Source organism: Pectinophora gossypiella, chromosome 16 (genome assembly GCF_024362695.1).
Source record: "Pectinophora gossypiella chromosome 16, ilPecGoss1.1, whole genome shotgun sequence".
Lineage (NCBI taxonomy): Eukaryota > Metazoa > Arthropoda > Insecta > Lepidoptera > Gelechiidae > Pectinophora > Pectinophora gossypiella.
Genome location: NC_065419.1, coordinates 11,452,508 through 11,474,768, shown reverse-complemented (window position 1 = coordinate 11,474,768; position 22,261 = coordinate 11,452,508). Strand labels below are relative to the sequence as shown.

General features: G+C 39.4%; 2 protein-coding genes across 2 annotated transcripts; both read left to right on the top strand.

The window, feature by feature from the left end:
* The first annotated feature begins 474 nt into the window (after positions 1 to 474).
* Positions 475 to 3,285, top strand: LOC126373855 (glyceraldehyde-3-phosphate dehydrogenase 2). The gene is made up of 2 exons (XM_050020201.1): positions 475 to 622; positions 2,050 to 3,285. Exon 2 carries the CDS (start codon positions 2,055 to 2,057, stop codon positions 3,051 to 3,053), a length of 999 nt encoding a protein of 332 aa, XP_049876158.1. The 5' UTR covers positions 475 to 622; positions 2,050 to 2,054; the 3' UTR covers positions 3,054 to 3,285.
* Positions 3,286 to 4,102: 817 nt separating this feature from the next.
* On the top strand, positions 4,103 to 22,214 carry LOC126373786 (ralBP1-associated Eps domain-containing protein 1). Its single transcript, XM_050020078.1, is given in 6 exon segments — positions 4,103 to 4,438; positions 4,527 to 4,937; positions 7,717 to 7,876; positions 16,172 to 16,325; positions 17,098 to 17,950; positions 17,952 to 22,214. Coding segments are annotated over 6 exon segments (2,094 nt in total). The 5' UTR covers positions 4,103 to 4,288; the 3' UTR covers positions 18,318 to 22,214.
* The last annotated feature ends 47 nt before the right edge of the window (positions 22,215 to 22,261 follow it).

The following is a 22,261-nucleotide window of genomic DNA, read 5'->3' as shown; positions in this document are numbered from 1 at the left end:
CAAAAACACATATAAATTATAACTTTTGTTCCTTAAATAAATAATAAATGAATGTTAGTAAAAAATAATAAAATAATCATTAAAAACCGGTATTTACCGGTATAATTGTTGGAAGTCTTTGGAATCACTACGGAAAGTTGGAATCACACAGGCCAAAGAACAAAATTCATGCAGACATGTAATTAGGTAACGAACCAAAATTAAAATTTCTCAGTATTACAACAATAGTTTAAAATTATATTGATTACCACTTGTCTGATAATGACACGAAATAATCGAAAATGTACAAACTGGAATATTAATATTTAAGACGACAGACAAGTTCAAATTATACTGAAATTAACTGCGTTTCATTGATTTTTATTTGAATTAATAATTTTTTTTATAAACAGTAATACAAACCACCATTTACAATCGATTCAGTCGTACCTAGACACTGTACTTAGATAGGTATTTTACTATTTTTGCAGCGGTAACTGTCACCTCTAATTCAAGGTAGCTTATCTTTGTCAAATCGATCTCCACCCCACTCTGTCCTTCGCCTGACATTTTTAAACTCCATCTTGCGCGGAGCGTACGTGTTGAGTGTCTTGTAACTTCTTACTTAAATAAACTCAACCCGGTAAGTGTTTAAGTCATTACCATAAATTCTAATCGTGTCTTCATTGTTTTCAATAGTTATGACAATCTTCTTAGTAATTGCAGTGTATTTACATACATTTACATCATGATACGTAACAACCGCCCTATTAACTTTTATTCCAATTTGTCAATTTTTACACATTTTGGCTTGTAATTAGCTATGAAATAGTTGTGATTCTGATTTCCATAGATATATAGAGTTGTATTTTGCATGACATTTCATATTTTATTGTGTATTTTGTTGATTTTCCGTGTGACCTCTATGCGACCTCCACGCGCCGGTACCGTGTCATCTCATTCAACCTACATAACTGTTCTTATACAATTATTGTTACACTGATTCAAATATTAAAGGACATTTCGCGAAGGTCAAGTTCAAATACTGGTGTAAAACTATTTAATTTTGACGTGTTACACAATACTACACGCATATTTCTAGTTTGTAACTTTCCAGTCATTTTATCTTGATTGAATCATCATTGAATGTATATAATCTACCTTACGATAAATGAACAATATTAACACTGTTAACAGTGGCATATTACGTATTTGTAATTGTTAATTCTAAATTCAAAAATATATTTATTCCATAGGTAACATACCTAGTTACACTTAATCGTCATTTTTTACATAACGAACGTCTCATCCGCTTCTCACAACCTGTATAGCCGGGGAAAAGAAGCTGCAAGTAAACCTCTGCATAGGGCCCTAGACATTATTAAAAAGAAAAATAATATAATTTAGTAACTTGGCTGCCTAATATCAGTTCCCGGATAGCCAATCCCATGCATTCGTATCTTCTAGATAAATAATCACTAATCTTATAATAAAAAAAATACAAGGTTTCTGTTTAATTACTGTCTTAAAACTTCAAAGGTAAATCCCTACCTACCCTCTGTTGACTTTAATTAAATATTTCAAACATGATTTATGCTATTAGCTATCAAGTAAAGGTTATGGTTTGCTATTTATCATATCACTGGGTATCACTTTTAAAATAACAAAATTAAAAAATGATATCTATAAATTGCACAATATTTTATCTGTTTACTCAGTAGGAAGCTTGAAATTTTAGTATGTGTCATACAATCATAACAATTATGTATACACAAACGACATTATGATTTGTGTGAAAAATTAATCCAGACAGAAATAGGGGTAGCTACCTATTTCTGTGGTGACCTTCTGAAGTTCATGTGTCTGTGTTGACTTTGGTTGAAAAGGTTACAGAGGTCACTCAATGAGATAATATTCGAATCAAATAGTTTCTTTCTCCTTTCTTTTAGTAGGGTTTAATACATTACGAAATCCATCGGGCCCGATGCTTTAAGATTGGGGATTGTAATAAACACTAGTTTCCAACCCCATCTCTTTCTTATTCTCACGATAATTTTATATTGTTTTCAGAAAACATGTCGAAGATCGGTATCAACGGATTTGGCCGCATCGGTCGCTTGGTGCTCCGCGCCTCCATCGAGAAGGGCGCTCAGGTTGTTGCTATCAACGACCCCTTCATCGGCTTGGACTACATGGTCTACCTGTTCAAGTATGACTCCACTCACGGCCGCTTTAAGGGCACCGTGGAGGTCCAAGGCGACAACCTTGTTGTCAACGGCAACAAGATTGCCGTCTACTCCGAGAGGGACCCCAAGACCATCCCCTGGGGCAAGGCTGGTGCTGAGTACATCGTAGAATCCACTGGCGTTTTCACCACCATTGAAAAGGCCTCCGCTCACTTGGAAGGTGGCGCCAAGAAGGTCATCATCTCGGCTCCCAGTGCTGATGCTCCCATGTTCGTTGTTGGTGTCAATCTTGAGGCTTACGATCCGTCTGCCAAGGTCATCTCTAATGCCTCCTGCACCACGAACTGCCTCGCTCCCCTCGCTAAGGTTATTCATGACAACTTCGAGATTGTTGAAGGTTTGATGACCACCGTGCACGCTACCACCGCCACCCAAAAGACCGTCGACGGTCCCTCCGGCAAGTTGTGGCGTGATGGCCGTGGCGCCCAGCAGAACATCATTCCTGCCTCCACTGGCGCCGCCAAAGCTGTCGGCAAAGTCATTCCCGCTCTTAACGGCAAGCTGACTGGTATGGCTTTCCGTGTCCCCGTGGCCAACGTATCCGTCGTTGACCTGACTGTCCGCCTCGGCAAGCCTGCCAGCTATGATGCAATTAAGCAGAAGGTTAAGGAGGCAGCTGAAGGCCCCTTGAAGGGAATCCTTGGATACACTGAGGACCAGGTTGTATCTTCCGACTTCATCGGTGACACGCACTCTTCCATCTTCGACGCTGCTGCCGGTATTTCTCTGAACGACAACTTCGTCAAGCTGATCAGCTGGTACGACAACGAGTATGGTTATTCTAGCCGTGTCATCGATCTCATCAAGTACATTCAGACCAAGGATTAAATACCTAATTTCGTTTTAGATATATGATTATAATTTTGTCGAGATTATCGACGTTTTATAAGTTATTTTTTAAGGATAGCTGTGTAATAATCTAAATTATTATGCTACTTTGACAGTAGTTGTTATGCATGTGTTAATTGTTCATCGTATGAGTAAATGTAATATCAGCGCAATTTAATATAAAACCCAGAAATAATTAAAAATTATTGTAATAAAAATATAATACAATAAACATGGTTTTTACTTTTAATACACACTATTTATAGATTATTAAATTTTATAATGAAACTGAATAACGAATGAGAAAATGTAATAAAAGTTGGATTTTAGATTTATAAAGCTTATTGTTGACATTTATTTTTACTATAATAACATATCTATTTAGGTACCTACGAATTGGGTTATTTATACCCCAATACACCCCCCCCCCCCCCCCTATTTATACCCCCTTATGTTCTCTGGCAATGAACGACCTAATAGATTTGACCTCGCTTGAAATGTTGAACACTTTTTGCAACATAATTAATTATTGTAGAATTACTTGAGGGCCTAGGACATATGCTGTCATTAACCTTCTGTTCTAGGTATGTTGGAAAGCAATGTAGGTAAGGTAACTAGACCGAATATAATATATTTTCCTGACTGAACGTATCTACGCACTTTATAACTACATTCATTTGACGTATTTGCCAAAAAGGTATTTAAAAATTTTTCATTTAAAAGAACTCAACAATTACCTAATAAAAAAAACTAACAGTGTAATAAAATGAAATCTTAAATTGTTGGTAATGTGATCTATTGAAATAAATATAATTAATTATACCTACAGCATTATTTACACAAAATTATTCAATATTCTTTTGATAACTCACAATCACTTATATTTATTTCTCTTTATTATAAAAAAAAATTTGTTTTTTTACCTGTTTTAACTTTTTTACCCGACTTCAAAAAAGGAGATAATCAATTTTATAATCTATCGACTACGATAAAAACCGGTTTTTGTAAATAAAAGCAACACTATAATTTAATGGCCGCTTTCAGTACAATCGGGCAGCTGTCATTTGACATAATCGTTTGCTTCGTGTAAATTTTGCAATGTACAAGTTTCAAATCCGTCTATTTATCAATGAATATGGTTTATATTAATAGATAATGATTATTTATGTCGCCTATTTTATTAAGAATCTTATAAACAGTGTATAAGTTGGTATAGTTGTGATTTTTTGGTTATAATGGAGGATCTCAATTTGACAGAGACCGAAATGAGATATTTCGGCGATTTGTTTTTATGTTGCGACGAAGAATCCAATGGGAAAATACCGATTTTAAAAGCAACGGAATTGTTCAGGTCCTCTAATGTACCGAATGAGGTTCTAAAACAGGTGATTATCGCTCTCCTTTCACCCGTTCTGCTAATTAAACAGGTTTGATTTTGTGGATGAATTTTCATTGGCACTAATTATGTTGCAGATCATGGATATAAGCGTGGCTCCTAACAGTTGTGCCTCTTTGAACCATATGAATAGGAAACAGTTCTACTCTGCATTAAAATTAATAGCGGCACACCAAACAAATGTGGCATTGAAACCTGAACTTCTGTCAACTGCCCTAGACCTTCCCCTGCCGAGGTTTACATGGGCCCTTAACTCTGAAGCTAACGCCGACCTAATACAGTTGTCTAATTCCCCTAAAGAACAACATATCCCAAAAAGAGAAAGAAACTTTGCAACAAATGTAGGAGCATATGAACCAATGCGGTTGTCCTCAAACCTCTCTGACAGTGATGTTCCACAGACATTGTCTCATGACAACACGGAAGCCCTTAGCACAGACTCTGAAATGGAATCTGAAACTCTATCACAAAGATCAGGCTCACATGGTGTAAGTATTGCTGATGTGCATTATAATAAATACTTTTGTTACATTTTTCATTCTGACGTCAATGAGGATTGTTAAGATAATACTATTCCTTCAGTGTACACAACTCATGATGCTGATTTCCAAATCTAAAAATTATACATATTTGAAAATGATTTATATCTGCTAACATTTTCTCACTTGTATTAATCTCATAAGAACCATTCAGAGAAATAAAAAAATAAAGAAAATACAAAGAAATATTCAGACACAATAGTTAAACAATGGGAATTGGATTTTAAAAGGCATCTGGTTCTTAGGACGTTAAATAAATACAAGTTTGACAAGAACGTACATATACATAAACTCACGCCTATATCCCACCAGGGTAAGCAGAGACTATGGAATTCCATTTACTTCAATCCTGACACACTTCTCATGCTTCCTCCACATACATCAATCTTTTTATACATCCATGTCGCTTCAGCGTAGATACACAAGAAATCATTCATAATTATTCTTTTAAAGATTTTCTATTATCATCATGGAGATATAAATTTTGTTGTTAACACTAAAAAAAATGCTAAAGAAAACTTGTTATATATTTGTGTTCATTACTTTCTTTGTTATCAGAATTTATTCTTATCTCATGACTGTGATTATGAGTTATTTGTTAGTGTATGTTGAACAATGCACCATTCATGTCAAGTGAGTGTCAGTGAGATAGATCTTGACCTTGGACACAGCTGTGCTCTGTGTCACAGAATGATATTGAACACTTTTTGTTTATACATTGACTGACAAGTTTACTATTATTTTATTATAGTATTCCATAATGCTCTTAACAACTAGTTACATTATAAACATAAAATAGATTTTAACAAGGGAGGACTTATCTCTAGCAGAGATCTCTTCCAGCCAACCAAGAGGTAGTACAGGAATAGTTGCGGGAGAAAAAAAGGGTGCAATATATAAAATATAATAAAATAAATAAAGTAAGCCTTGACAAAGGCCTCATCTAAAGATTTCCATTTGGTGCAGTCCCTTGCTATTTGGGTCCATAATGGTCCCGCCGCTTTTTTGATGCCATCTTCCCACCTTGTCATCTCTCTACCTCTACTTCTTTTAGCATTTCTTGGGTACCATTCTGTTATTAATGTGGTCCATTTCTCTTTCTCTTCTCTCATTATGTGCCCTGTCCATCACCATTTCAGTTTTATAGCATTGTTGAGGATAAAATATACTATTTTTGTATATATTTCCACAGTTTTGGTACAGTAAAGTATATTTATATTTGTAGGTACCAAATACAAAGTATAAATTGACAAAATAATAATATTAAAATAAAAACTTAAACAAATAATTGTGATGTAACTAGATGTGGGTGTGTATAGCCAATTTACAATGATAATCTAGGCACTCCCATACCTATTGTTAACTGGGATTATGTTACTATTCTAAACCACAAGATATCAAATAAATCCACAGTAGTTTATTACAACAATGATAGAACTGAATATACTAGCTTTTTCGTCCTGGTGAACTTGGGAACATTGCAGTAGTTGCCAATTAGTCAAGTCAGTTAGTTTTTACATAAAAATAAATTATGGAATTTGTATAGATACGCAAGCAATGTCATTAAAAGAACTCGAATAAATATCGACATTGTTGCGTGTTTTCTTTATTCAAACTCGTAAACAAGTTCGTACTCATAAGTAGCTCGGTGAGGTGTGGGTACTTGGTTCATCTCGCATTGGATGTACCTCTGACTACCCCAATTGGAATATAGTCGTGAGCTTAATACATGTGTTATGTTGTAAATAAGTTAAATAGAAAAAGTTGTTTTCTTTAGCTATAGCTATACAATGTCGACGACGAGACGAGCTCAAGGCGCGACCACCTGCTGCCATAAATTATAATTATTTACATAACATAAACAGCCCATATACGAATATATCCCATTGTTGCACTGCACAGGGGGTTGAAAAGGCCACATCGAAGCAATTCATCTAAAAAAGCAATATTCCTATTTGACATTTCATGCATTGCGCACTTACTTTAATATGCGCAAATGTCAAATTGCAATATTGCTTTTTTTATTACATGAATTGCTTCGATGTGGCCTTTTCAACCCCCTGTGCAGTGCAACAATGGGATATATTCGTATATGGGCTGTTTATGTATGTTATGTATGTATATAATTAGTATTTATTTATTTATTAATTTATTGTACACAGGATAACACAGAAACACAATATGACAACATGAGGAGAGACAAAAGGCACAACTTATTATTAGTATTTCTTTATATTTATTTTGAGGAGCTCCGTGGCGCAGCGGTTAATGCGCTCAGTCTGCGATTGTTGAAGTTAAGCAACTTTCGCAAAGGCTGGTCATAGGATGGGTGACCACAAAAAAAAAGTTTTCATCTCAAGCTCCTCCGGGCTTCGGAAGGCACGTTAAGCCGTTGGTCCCGGCTGCATCAGCAGTAGTTAATAACCATCAATCCGCACTGTGCCCGCGTGATGGTTTAAGGCCCGATCTCCCTATCCATCCATAGGGAAGGCCCGTGCCCCAGCAGTGGGGACATTAATGGGCTGATGATGATTGATTGATTATATTTATTTTGAGACATTCCCGCCACAAGTATCCTAGGATTACTTAATTGGAACTCTCGGCCACCATGTAACTAAAAAAAATGTAATGTATGTATTTTTATGTAAAATGTGAATTTTTTTTAGTAACTAAAAAAATGTGATTTTTTTTAGTTACATGTTGTTTTTCAATTCTTTGACATTTTCAGCCGAGGAGAACAAAGACGGGGTCGCCGTGGAGTACAGCCAGCGAGAGTCCAACGCCGACCAACAGCGTGGCGGAGCGCGTGCACCCCGTGTGGGAGCACAGCGCCACCGGCCGCGGCGTCTGGCCCGCCAACACCACCGAGGAACACACCAGGCTGCTAGGTAAGACAATGTTCAAAAAATATATTTATTCAGTCTCTTCTATCGTGTGGATGAATTACCAAATCCATCAACCCTGGTGTCAGGGTTATTATTGAGCCGCCAAAGGCGCCTGACATGGCTCATGTAACGACTACTTACTTACAACAGTAAGTAGTAACCGGGACCAACGGCTTGAATGAAAGTGCCTTCCGAAGCACAGTAACATAGTTGGACTTTGAGTCGTCATTTTTTACATAAGCAACGTCTCATCCGCCTAAAACTACTGTAGCGTCTCACAACCTGTATAGCCAGGGAAAAGAACTGGCAAGAAAAACCTCGGCACAGAGACTTAAATGTTCTTTAAAAAAAATAAAACATATAATATCACATCTTCTTTTCGGCTCACCCCGGGCACTTCATACAAAAATCCTCGGTTTACACAGACACTATACACATTGACGTTATCGTACACGCGCATTCTGTGTGTGTGACGTCTGACGCCCATACGACTGAAGACTGAAGTAAGACCGATACCGAGTTCTATATGTTGTTATTATTCCTTATTCTATGTCTGCGGCGTCTTCAGCCCTGGTGTCATGTTGAGCCGCCAAAGGCCCCTAGACATGGTTCATATAACGACTATATAATATCCCACTGCTGATCATTGCCTCCCCTCTATCAACCGGAGGGGGTATTTAGCATGCTCCACTGCGGGTTAGTGAAGGTTTTTTGTACGTAATAGCCGGGACCAACTGCTTAACGTGCCGTCCGAAACACGGATCATTACTTTCGTACGATCGGGTGATCAGCCTGTAATGTCCTAACCAAAATAGCAATCACAAAGTATTTTTAACATATGTCCCAACCGGAATTCGAACCCGGGACATCTAGATAATGAGCCTGAGCTCAACCACTGGACAACGGAAGCACGGAAACTCAGGCCCGTCGGGGTAGAGAGAGCCGCAAGAACTCAATTTGTTACCTTATTTACTTGTAATTAATAGACAGCTTAACAGCCTCCGTAGTCTAGTGGTTAGAGCCTAACGGCTCACGATCTGAAACCCCGGGTTCGATTCCCGATGGGGACATTGACGAAATCCCTTTGTGAGACTGTCCTTTGCTTGCTAAGGACTTTACAGGCTTGAATCACCTGATTGTCTGAAAAAATAAGTTACGTTACGTTGGTCCCGGCTATTAGCCGTAAAAATTGCTCTACCAACGCGCAGTGAAGCAGCGTGGTGGAGTATGCTCCATACCCCTTCCAGTTGATTGAGGGGTGGCCTGTTCCCAGCAGTGAGACGTATATAGGCTATTTATGTTATGTAGTAGACGGCTTTCAGTCATTTTTGATACGAAGTTCAAAGATACTCACGCCCGTAATCCCTAATGGGGTGGGCAGAGCCACAAGCAATCAAAGACAACTTCCAGCCACTGTTGATATGATGTCTTAAGCTGGATATGATGAACCTTATGGTGATAAGGGATCAGCCTATCGCCCATAACATTAGTCCATCATGTTAGAGGACACAATCCCTCTGTCGGTTTTTACGACATGCCCGGGAAGTGAAGCAGCTGAACGTGTTCTATGTTTTTTATTTGCTCCCAGAACAGCATAGAAGCAAAGTTCAAAGATAGATTATAATAAACGGTAAGGCGTCTGACGCCTCAGACAACACGGCAAGGTCGCGAGACAAAATGTCTGGCGACATTGCGTGGGGCCAGATGACACCGCACGTGATCTGTATCGACATGAATAACACATTTTCTCCCTTATGAATAAAATTGCAGCTCAAAGAACACGCTCCATTGAATTGGATAGCTGACTGGGTCAAAGATCACTACATAGTATAAAACAAAGTCGCTTTTTATAAGTTTATAAGTTTTTTATTTCCAAAAATAACACAAACGAAAAGTTACAATAGCAGTTGATCGTACAGAGTTTTGATACAGATAGTGATTCTCTGTCCCCCCAAACCAGGAAAACCTGTATTTTGGAGGGTCAACGGAAAGTTCTAGTGCTAAGGTACAGACCAAGGCTGTTTCTGTCCCTATATCCCTATGTACAGTCATGAGCAATATAATGTACCCACTTTAGGACTCTGTCGCACTAACATATTTGACATTTAGTGAGACTTACAGTTCAATTAGTCAAAAAAGTCAATGTGACATGGTACCACAGTGTATACATATTAATGCTCGTGACCGTACGCTTAAATCTTTAAAACTACGCAACGGATTTTGATGCGGTTTGTTTAAATAGATATAGTGATTCAAGAGGAATGTTTATATGTATAATAACATCCATTAAATAAGTAGTGGAGAAATACTGTTATTTTTGAGGTTTTTAATGTGATGTCCTAAATAATTTCATTTTTTCCTCAGCATTGCACCCGGGCGAAGCCGGGGCGGGTCGCTAGTAAATTATAAAATGCTAATCTAGAAATAGAAGCCAGACTAAGTTGATCAAAAAACTGACTCATTTTTCTTTTTGATTTATTTTCAAATTTTAATCGTGAATTAACTAACAATGAGTACGGCGTTTGAACGCTTTTATTGATGACGTCACACCGCAGTATTTTAAAACAGTTTTTATTGAAAATTTTCGTTTTGACGTTTTGTAAAAGGTATCTCATTTGGGGGCGAATAAAAATGGAACGGTTCAATTGCTTATTTTTCTGACACACCGACAAATGGATGATCGTCTGTCGACATAGGGTTCATCATATCCATCCTAGGACTATGGACCCCGATGTCGACCCCGCCGGCGTGGTCGACGATTTCCCTCAAATGGGCACCCTCAGTTCCGTTGTCTTGAACTTTGTACCGGGTGAGAGCCTCCCCATTTGTCCGGCCAAGTAGTTAATGCCATCTGCGGCAAATCTACAATAAGTCACGTCAAAAAAAAAGCAGCTGCAAGTTGGCTTTTGCTTCCTTATCGCTCTGCCCGCTCCTTTAAGGGCTACGGGTGTGAGTTTATCTGTATAATTATTAAAATATATGCTTAAAGAATTGTAGCCGAGTTATAAACGAATGCATAAAACTTATTTAATTACAAGAGGTTCACAATTTCGCATTTTAATACAATTGAGTACGCCTATGAGTCAATCGAGTTCCCATAATGAATGGAGTATATAATTGTGATGCAAACTAGTGATCATTATGCGGTGTTATCAATGATATTAGCATTCCTAACCGCAGAGCCGAGGTCGATTGTTCTCATACCTTTTGTTCTAGTGTAATTTTATAGTTTTAGTAGCAATAAAATGTATTTTAAATGAATATGCAAGGATTTTCTGATGAAAACTGATCGAGTTTTTATTCGGGTGATGAGTTGAAAGTCGTTCTGTAACTGATTTCTCTCTCTTTATTTAAGAGCTGCGCTCTTGTCGGTGGAGTAATCGCCATTCCTTTCTGCTTCCCGCCAAATCCTTCACCTCCTGATACGACACGACCTGCACTTTCTCGTTTATTTGTTACGTAAATGTTCTCCTAGGTCTACCTCTTCCTCTCTTTCCTTCAATTTTTCCTTCTATGATGTTTGTTATAAATGAATCGTGTCGTATCAGGTGGCCAATAATATTTCCTCTCCGGTTCTCTATAGTCTTCATTATGGTTCTCTTTTCTTAAACTCTTTCCAGGACTTTCATTTGACACCATTTCAATCCAGCTTATACCCTCCATCCCACAACGACTATTAACTACAGGGCGATTACAATGATTAGTAACTGTTTTATTATTATGAAACCCGTACAATATGTTTGTGCGTTTTTCGTATATAGATACGTCCCTTGCTGGGCACTTTATTGACAAAAAATAAATTAAAGGAAAAAGACATCTTTAGCCTACATCACAACGTACAGTCATGAGCAATATAATGTACCCACTTTAGGACTCTGTCGCACTAACATATTTGACATTTAGTGAGACTTATAGTTCAATTTCTCAAAAAGTTAATGTGACATGGTACCAAAGTGTATACATATTAATGCTCGTGACCGTACAATATCCAAAAACCAGTATAGTGTCCTCTATCTAACATGGAAGACATGATTGGCATACCTTTAGTGCTAACATGCACAATGTGATAAAATTTTGTCACGGTCATTTTGGTCAAAATTTTATCACAATGATCGATGTCGTTGTGTCGATTGGTGCTAATATTTGAATCCAAATAAGTAATGTTGTTATGTCAAAATATGAACAAATCACGTGCCACGCATGTTAGGAAAACAAAAACAAACGTATGGAATTCGACAAAATTTATTGAATCGATCGATAATTTTATCACTTTGCGTATGTTAGCCCTGTAGAATTATATAAATTGACATATCATAAGGTCACTACATCCCATAACGACCTCCGTAGTCCAGTGGTTGAGCGTTGGGCTCACGATCCGGAGGTCCCGGGTTCGATTCCCTGTGGGGACATATCACAAAAATTACTTTGTGGTCCCCAGTTTGGTTAGGACGTTACTGGCTGATCACCAAATTGTCCGAAAGTAAGATGATCCGCGCTTCGGAAAGCACGTTAAGCCGTTGGTCCCGATTACCACTTACTGATGTAAGTAAGTAGTCGTTACATGAGTCATGTCAGGGGCCTTTGGCGGCTTAATAGTAACCCTGACACCAGGGTTGATGAGGTTTGTGCTCCATTTCACACCCCACAAGGTAGAAGAGAAGACTACATCCCATTGCGAAATTAACTAATTACCTACACCTCACCGAGCTTACTGTTAGACCAACATCGTAGAATAAGGACTAATACTGCGTATAGAACTGCAACTTTCCGCTCCCCAACACCGGCTGAGCAAGGTTTACCTCACCCCCTCTCAGTCTTACTTTAGTCTTCAATCGTATGGCGTCAGACGTCACACACACAGTTGCGCGTGTACGATGACGTCAGTGTGTAGTGTCTGTGTAAAATGAGGTGTTTGTATAAAGTGTCCAGGGTGTGCCAACGTGATAGGTGGTGAGCCGTATCGCCGTAAATTGAGAACGTTCAATATTGGCCCCGATTCCAGCAGACACCGCCTAATTTTATTTTAAGTTATATCCGTCATTTTCATATCCGTCGAAAAGGAAAGGGACGGATGATTCACAGCTCTTAATTTTAGGAAGAATGAGTAAATGAATGAATAACCCGGGCGAATCAAAAGGTACGTCGCTGGTATGCAATCCGTTTGACGTGCTGTCTACTTAACGGTTATTGACGGACGTAAAATTTTTAGACGGTTGGTTTAGATTTGTGCTTAAAATTGACGTGTGTTCCATAAATTTTACGCTTGTCGATTACCCGTCCCTTTCCTTTTCGGCGGATAAGATAATGACAGATATAACTTAAAATAAAATTAGATGGTATTTACAGGAATTAGCACCACTGTATGAATGAAATGTATTCACATCTGCAGCGGTGTTCGTTTCTAATTGTTTCTGTTTGGAATCTCGTTAGTATTTCCCGTGGTGTTTGCTCCCGTTCTATTTTTATCCCGTATTTTGTTTTGGTTCTGGGCTCGTTAAAAGTTTGGAGTGAAATGTTTCGTACTTTTGGCTACAGTTAAACTTGTTATACTGCGGTACCGGGGGCGTTCGAGGGCCAAATACCATTTTTACGCCATAGTGTAGTAACAAAAGTCGTTTTTTTTTCATTCACGGCTAGTCTGAAGAGAAGAATCATAGCAATAATGCTTTACCAATAAAAAATAAACAGTGTACATAGGTACATGTGTTTATGTATTTCAAAGCCAAGCAAACATACGTAAAACAAACAGCCTATATACATCTTTCCTGGACTCAACTCAACTGCAAGGGGTATGGAGCATACTCCACCACGCTGCTCCACCACGGGTTGTTGGACGTGTTTTTTACGGCTAACAGTCGGGACCAACGGCTTAAGGTGCCCTCCGAAAGCCAAGCGAAATTGAATCCAACGAGAGCCACCTACATTGTTTTTGAACGTATCCTGAAAAGTTCCTCATTCAGTACATCCATAACATAAACATAAACAGCCTATATACGTCCCACTGCTGGGCACAGGCCTCCCCTCAATCGACCGGAGAGGGTATGGAGCATACTCCACCACGCTGCTCCAATGCGGGTTGGTGGAGGTGTTTTACGGCTAATAGCCGGGACCAACGGCTTAACGTGCCTCCGAAGCACGGAATCATCTTACTTTTCAGACAATCAGGTGATTCAAGCCTGAAAAGCCCTTACCAAACAAAGGACAGTCTCACAAAGTGATTTCGACGATGTCCCCATCGGGAATCGAACCCGGACCTCCAGATCGTGAGCCTAACGCTCTAACCACTAGACCACGGAGGCTGTTGTCAGTACATCCAGTTCAGAACAATTATTGATTATATTTCAATAAGATAACAATTTGCAATCGTTTCAATGCGCGGTAAGAATTAGATCTGTCAAAGTACGTAAGCTAGTGTTGTGACGATCATTAGTACAGTGATGTATCGATTAGGTCGATCGATTCTTTTCTATCTAACAATACATAATAAACTCACACCTATTTCCCACCGGGGTAAGCAGATCTAAACATAATATAAGCTCACGACTATATCCCAATGGGGTAATCAGAGATACGTGCATCGCAAGATGAACAAAGTACCCACGCCTCACCAAGCTTTCTAACCAAATCAAATAAGCAATTATCAAATGTTCACCGAATGTTTATTGTTATTGGTTAGGCGATTAGTGTTTATATCCCCTCGTTACGCGATAGTGTATCAAAAACAACAAGTTAATTCATTCAATTATCATTTTAATTATAAATCAACGCGCATAATAAAACTTTTCCTCTCACGTTATTTATAGGAAAAAATACCTTATTTCATATTCACAGATATACTTAAGTTAATTTATTATAATGTTTATACCTGAACTGTGACCTGGTTTATAAATAGGTGCTTTAATTTTACATAATATATTTTTTTCACCGAAACGGTGGTGTATGACACTATTGATGAATGTGGAGAAAGCAAGAGAAGTGTGTCAGGATCGAAGCAAATGGAATTCCATAGTCTCTGCTTACCCTGGTGGCAAATAGACGTGACTTTATGTATGTATGTATATTTATTTCACTTTAATGTCTTGTTTGTTGGTAAGAGCGAAACCACTGCTCTATTTAACACTAAAAAAGTAGCATGGAGAATACACCGACAAGAGCGTGGCTCTTAAATTAGTGATGCGAAAGTCATGTTGTATGTTTACATTTATGAGAATTTCTCTATTTTTTAATTTCAAAAATTGACAACTTGTGGACTGGTTTTTTCCTCGCCCTGTCATTATTCGGTTGCGTAATATTTTTTCTTTATTTTCCAAGTTAGTCATTGATACGGATTATGGACAAGAAACATTTTATCTTTACTCGTAAACGTTTATTCACGGTTCATTAAACCATAACAAGAATTCACTTCTAGAGTCTTGAACGCTTCACTTCACTGCTCATTCTACACTGAGAACTATATCTTTTAAAGCCTCTTTACATTTTAATAACTTCAGGGGGGTTAAAGAGGCCACATTGAAGCAATTCAAATATCATTGTTACAATTTGACATTTACGCATATAAAAGGAAGTGCGCAATGCAAACTAATGTCAAATAGCAATATTGCTTTTTCGGATGAATTGCTTTGATGCGGCCTTTTTAACCTCCCCAGGTTATTTATTTAATTAAGACGGACACTCTGTACAGAAATCTTACGAGCGAGACACAGTCCGCACGCTGTTCCTTTCACTCCTTACCGCCTTACGGTCATTTAAGACTAAAGTAACACTCAGAGGGGGTGAGGTGAGCGCCTTGTACAAATAAGTGCGGAGCGGAGAGTAACCCTTCTATACTATGTCCGGACTAAAACAGGATAAACTCTATAGCACCTCCAAGATTATAGACGGCGATACGGCTCACCACTTATTGTTTAAACAGAAAACTCGGTGAGTTTTGGGTACATAGGTTATCAACGCGGAAACGCAGCCAGCATTATGGGTACATTTGCACCAGGTACGATTCGAGGCGGGCTTTTTTAAATAATATAGTTTAGTTTAAGTGTTAATTGTACATAATTTATTTTATTTTGAGTTCTGTTTATTTGTTTTAGTTTTATTTAAATTTTATTTTTGTTTTGTTTCATATTTATCAAATATTTTTGCTTTGTAACTGTTTTGTTTATGGTGTAAATAAAGTTTCTATATTATTGGGATATAGTTGTGAGGTTATATAATTGTTACTTTTAGGAAGACAGTTTTCCTTCAGTCACGCCCACTGACTTTTTCAGGATACTATATCGAACTCTATTATCATCTCTATTCCAGGTACCGAAGAGGAGTCGTCTGACCGCCACTCGTCGGAGGAGGAGGGGGAGGGAGGGGACATGTGGGCCATCAGCGAGGCGCAGGCGCGGCACTATGCGGCCCAGTTCGCGCAGCTGCGCCCTGAGCGGGGCCTGCTCTCCGGACAGACTGCCAGGTGGGTTATACATCGTTACTAAACCTACTAGCTGCCACACACGAAAACGAAACTGCGAAATTACACGTTTCTAACTTTAAAAATGACAAAGTTTCATACAAACTTTAAACCCCTTTTTAAATCCATTGGGGGCTGAATTTCGTAAAATCAAATCAAATATACTGTTCAAGTAGAAAACCAGGCCAATATATTTAAAAAAAAAATAAGTTTGTTGTCTATGGTCAATTTGTATACACTATGAACGGACAATAAAAAAGTTAGTTTTCCCGCGGTACTTGAGTTTTCTTTCACGAACATACTTTATTGCACACAAACAAAACATACAAACATTTAGCAACAGTAAAAATGCCGCTGTTTAATATGCTGACTTAGTGAATACCTACGTCATAAAAGGAACCCTCATGCGAAATTTGAGACTCTTAGCACTTGTAGTTTGTGAGATTTCATGATTAATCAGTAAGTGGTATTTCACCTTTATATAGCCTAAGAATCTCAAAAGGAAAGGATCACTTACTATTGTCTAATGAAGTTAAATATAAGTCGACTGTTGCGAGTTCAGTAATCATTGGAATAGTTATAAAACATGCACCTTTTGTTGTTACTAACCAAGCCCTTGAGACAATCTATTGTGCCTGAACACTGAACTGCTAAAGGCCGTGGAACTGAAGAAAAACTTCATTATCAATCTTTAGAGACGTAACAATCTAATACGCCTTTTTGTTCCGTAGAAAATATTCGAGCAAGAATTTAATGCGAAATTTTTTAATTCCAGACTGTTTTTCGAAAAGTCCCGGCTGTCGGTGCCGGACCTGCGCAAGATCTGGCTGCTGTCAGACATCAACAAGGACGGCATGTTGTCGCTGGAGGAGTTCAGTATAGCGATGCACCTGATAGTGCTGCGGCGGAACAGTGTGGCCGTGCCCGACGTGCTGCCGGCCGCGCTGCTGCCGCGCGTCGACGGCCGGTACTCGCAGCGAGCCGTCACCACCGACCTCGTCGACCTCGGCCCGGACATGTTCTCCTCCGGCACCTCCGCCGACTTCAACTTCGCCCCCAAGGACGAGCCCAAACCGAAAAAGGACGACCACCCCTCCCTCACCCCGCCGAAACCCGAAGTCAACAACAAGGAGTGGACCAAGTTCGTGGACTCCCCCACGTCGAGCGTGTCGAGCCCCGGCCCCAAGCCGGTCAACTTCGACTTCCACAAGGCGGCGCTCGAGCGCGACCCCAAGATCTTCCACCCGGTGGCGCTCCGCGTGACGCCCGACGCGGGCTCGCTGCCGCACGACGAGCGCTCGTCCACGTCCCCGCGCCGCGACGACTTCGCCGCCGCCTTCGAGCTGGCCAGCCCCAAGCGCACGGGCTCGCAGCCGCCCAGCGAGCCGCCGCCCAACGGCGCCCCCGCCGAGATCAAGTCCATCCAGCGGCCGCAGCCCAAGAAGCCGCGGGCGGCGTGCGGGCCGCTGCCGCCGCCGCCGGCCCGCGAGCACGAGGCGGACGGGCCGGCGTCGCTGCAGCCGCCCAAGAAGGAGCCGCCGCCGCCGCCGCCGCCGCGCCCGCTGCGCCAGCACGCGCGCTCGTCGTCGCTGGACCTCACGCGCCTCAAGGCGCCCCCCCCCGCCCGCGCCGCCCGCGCCGCCGCCGCGCCACTCGCCCTCGGCCGCGTCGCCCGGCGCCGGCCCGCGCCGCCCGCTGCTCAACCAGCGCAGCGAGGGCGAGCCCGCCTTCCCGCCCGACGCCTTCGCGCCGCGCGAGTACGACGCGGAGGGCTTCGGCTACAACCGCGAGGACGCGCCCAAGATGCACGGCGCCTTCGAGGTGTACCGCAAGCCGTCGCGGGAGTCGTCGTGCGAGGCGGACCCCGACGTCAAGGCGCTGCAGGAGCAGAACGCCGTGCTGCACCGCGTGTGCCGCGCGCTGCAGGCCGAGCTGGCCGACGTGGCCCGCGAGCGCGAGGCGCTGCGGGTGCGCCTGGGGCACACGCCCGTCTAGGGAGCTGTCTTCTACACTTTTATCCGAATATCTTTGATATTCCGGAAACTCTGAGACGCGCGTTTTTCTCTGGGCTTACTGTAATGTAACTGGTGCGAACTGCTATGTCTATTGATGGTGGAGGAACGTTAGGTTAAAAACTTCGGGACCTGAATCTAGAGCATTGGATTTACTAATCTCGAAACCTGCTGGACGGATTTTATGCAGCTTTTACTAAATGCAGTCTTCGAGGGAACTTTATTAATGATCTGCCTGTCGAAGTTAATGACTGTCGAAAATGTGTTGGACTTTATATACTTTTAAAATGTATTGAAAAAGTTTTATCTGAATTGGTTCAGTGGATTATGGTTCCGCAGTTTTACATTTTTGTATGACTAACATTTCTCCACTACGTCTTTGTTGTATGTTTTATGTAATATTCACATCGTCTTGTATCGATATATTCTCACGTTCAAGATATTACATTTTGTACATCTCATATCAGTTATTGTAAACTCATGAATTCCCAGTATACGTTAACATTTTACTAAACTAACGAATACTAATTTGTATTATTTGTGAATAGTGAAGAGACTGAAACGCCTGAATTTACAGAAAGTTGTATAAAACCATGAAATGACGAACTTTATATTTGCATTTGTCGACTTATAATGAAAACGGCGTAAGCGCCTTTTCGAAAAGAAACATTCAATGGTTCATCATATCCATCTTAGGACTTCGTATCAACAGTGGCTGCAAGTTGTCTTTGATTACTTGTGGCTCTGCCCACCCCATTTGGGATTACGGGCGTGAGTTTATGTATGTATGTATGTATGTACATTCAATGGAACCTCTATTTCTTTCAGACTTTCCTGCTACGTTCCCCAAAAACAATATAGATGGCGTTGAACATATTTCACGTGATATCTACCTATTTTCCCATCGCACGGATACATAATTATTCAAAAATAGAATGTATTGGAAGATGCAAAATAGAATGTAATATGTAAAAATAAATGTCTTTACAGAGGACAGAATAATAATGGGTGGAAGATGTGCCTAGGTGTAATAACTAGAGTGATCGTCGTTGTCGCTGGTATGCAATCCGTTTGACGTGCTGTCTACTTACCTGTGTCGGGTTATTGACTGATGTAAATTTTTTAGACGGTTGGTTTAGATTTGTGCTTAAAATTTACGTGTGTTCCATAAATTTTATGCTTGTCGATTACCCGTCCCTTTCCTTTTCGGCGGATAAGAAAATGACAGATATAACTTAAAATAAAATTAGATGGTATTTACAGGAATTAGCACCATTATAAAGTTAAACGGAGAAAAAACTGTACAGCGCCCTCTATATTGTTTTTAAGGAACGTAGCCTGGACAGTCGCTCACTCATTTACACGCTATTCAAAATCGTCAAGTATTTAAGAGGCTATTTACATTTCCTGTATTTTTCCAAATCTGATTGCATATTAATCAAAGTAATAACAAAATTAGGAAATTCTTCTTCTATCGTGTGGGTTGTGAGGTGGAGTACCAACCTCACCAACCCTGGTGTCAGGGTTACTATTGAGTCGCCAGAGGCCCCTGACATGGCTCATGTAACGACTACTTACTTACTTAATCAGGAAATTTGTCACAACCCTATTGTTTTTTTATATGTAACATTGTATATAGCTATAAATAAATACGTTTAGATTATATTACTTCACAATATTTCCAAGCAGTCGATCTTGAAGACTCGAAGTAAACTAAGTAACTTTAATGCTTATTTTGTGCTCTATTTCTAACGAGGGAAAGTATCAAATCTTTTAAAAAATAGTACATAATTGTATCATCTTTACAAACGCAGTTTAGGGTTACAACGGTAGCAATTCTGGCAAACGCAAACTTAATTTTATTTTAAAAATAGTACTGTCCCTCACTTGAGATGAGTATAAAAAAGAGATAGAGCTAATTTTACAGCTGTCTAACTAAATCAAGGTCGTAAGGCCCAATTGTAATAATCCCCGCAGACACTTCTAATTTTCAGTTATACCTGTCATTTTCTTACACGTGGAAAAGGAAAGGGACGGATAATTGACAGATTTTAATTTCATTACTGAGTGAATGAAACAACAATCCCGACGAATCAAATAGGTATGCAACCCGTTTGACGCGTGCTGTCAACTTAATTTTGTCGGGTTATGCGCCATAGAATTTTGAAATGTTTGGTTAAAATTTCTGCCTAAAATTGACGTGAGTTCCATACATGTTTAGCCTGTTCACTTCTTTCCCTCTTCATACCCGCCCCTTTCCTTTCCACCGGATAAGAAAATGACAGGTATAACTTGAAATAAAATTAAGGTGTCTGCAGGAATCGTTACCAAAATGTCCTTTTAAAATTCAACTTAAGTTTGTGTCTGCCAGAGTCGGTACCTATAGACATACACTTTTGGCCAAATTTAAACGTCAATTTTATGAAATAATTCCGTATATTTTGATATATTACTTTCGGTGTCATGGAAAAGCTACCTCAAAATTTTTAAAATATAAAATTCTCGGTGAATCGTAGAGGCGTGGCTATGCGTTGTATGGTTGTGTTAACACATCACTTGTAACTATTTACTGTAACACGATTGCGAATAATTGGGTGCATTGCATTATTCTCGTTTAATCATTTCAATGTATTATTTCAATTTCCAATTTTAGGGTCGGCGCACATCTTCTATATTATTAATTTAAGCTGATATTTTTTTCAATTATCAAAATGATTTCTTTTCTTGACCTTTTTACTGTATATTTCAGCTGACCTTAAGCCTCGTCTCCACTCCGGAGATAGCGATATCGAGACGTCGCCAGAAATCGCCCGACATCTAAGCTAGTTTCCAACTAGTCAAATCAGTTACTTTTTTCTAAACGTCAATTCACGAAATGACTATGGAATTTGTCTGGAAGAGCACTCTGTGATGTCATAATAAAATATCGGACTTATTACGTTTTTCTAGATTAAAATTAATAAATAAAATGTTTTTCGTTAGGTTTAGATCTGTCTTTATCTAATCAGAATTTCATAATATATCTTGAACCTAGTACACGACCCAATTGTATACATACTTGGAGCGTCTGTAGAAGTCTGGCGACGTCGTCAAATCGCGTCTAGTGGAGACGGGGCGTTATTCTGTATCAAATGTATTGTTTGAACCAAACAGTTACATGAAGGCATTTATCTTTATTTCTCGTATTACGTAGGCAAACACAATAGGTGTATTTATTGGTACAATTATTTTATTACTACACGTTAACTTGTATGTGATTGTAGTATTTAAAACACGAGTGAGTGGCGCTAAAGTTGCTTGCATTGCATTCCTTATTTTAATGTAATTTGCTTTGACGTTATTTGTAAAGAAATGAAACATCAGATGAGACTATTTGTTAAATGTGAATGTTGTATAATATTGAATTAGTGTAGCGAATGTAAAAATGTACGCTAGCTGACGGGGAAGACGTGTTTGTTACTGATTAGTACGCGGAGAAGATTGTTGTTGAGTAGACCCCTCAGCTGATCAGCGGCCATCGAGACATGTTGGCAGATGTTGTTATTAACAAATACCTATAGTTTAAAATTATTATTGATAGAGTATAAATGAAAATGAATGAAAACAACTTTGTAACATATAAGATTATTGTAAAAGTATTTATCTTTATTTTAGTCGTGTTAGTGAGGCCATCCTCTGTCCGGCAGCCGTGGCGTGTAAATATATTCATTTCTCCCGCGATTTTAATGTATCAGCAAAGCTTGATAACCCCACTGATCTACTTTCGGTCCAATTTTGTACTAATATTCCACCTTATATTACCTACCTATTTATGTTTCATGAAATACAGTAATGCTTATTATTGTAGTAAATTATGTACAATAAATTTATATCAAAATTTTATTCGTATTTGTATTTCGAATCTATATTTTATTTATAGTAAAAAAC

What these genes read in the sequence shown, in the direction of transcription:
- LOC126373855 (XM_050020201.1), top strand. Translation starts at nt 2,055, where the DNA reads ATGTCGAAGATCGGTATCAACGGATTTGGCCGCATCGGTCGCTTGGTG.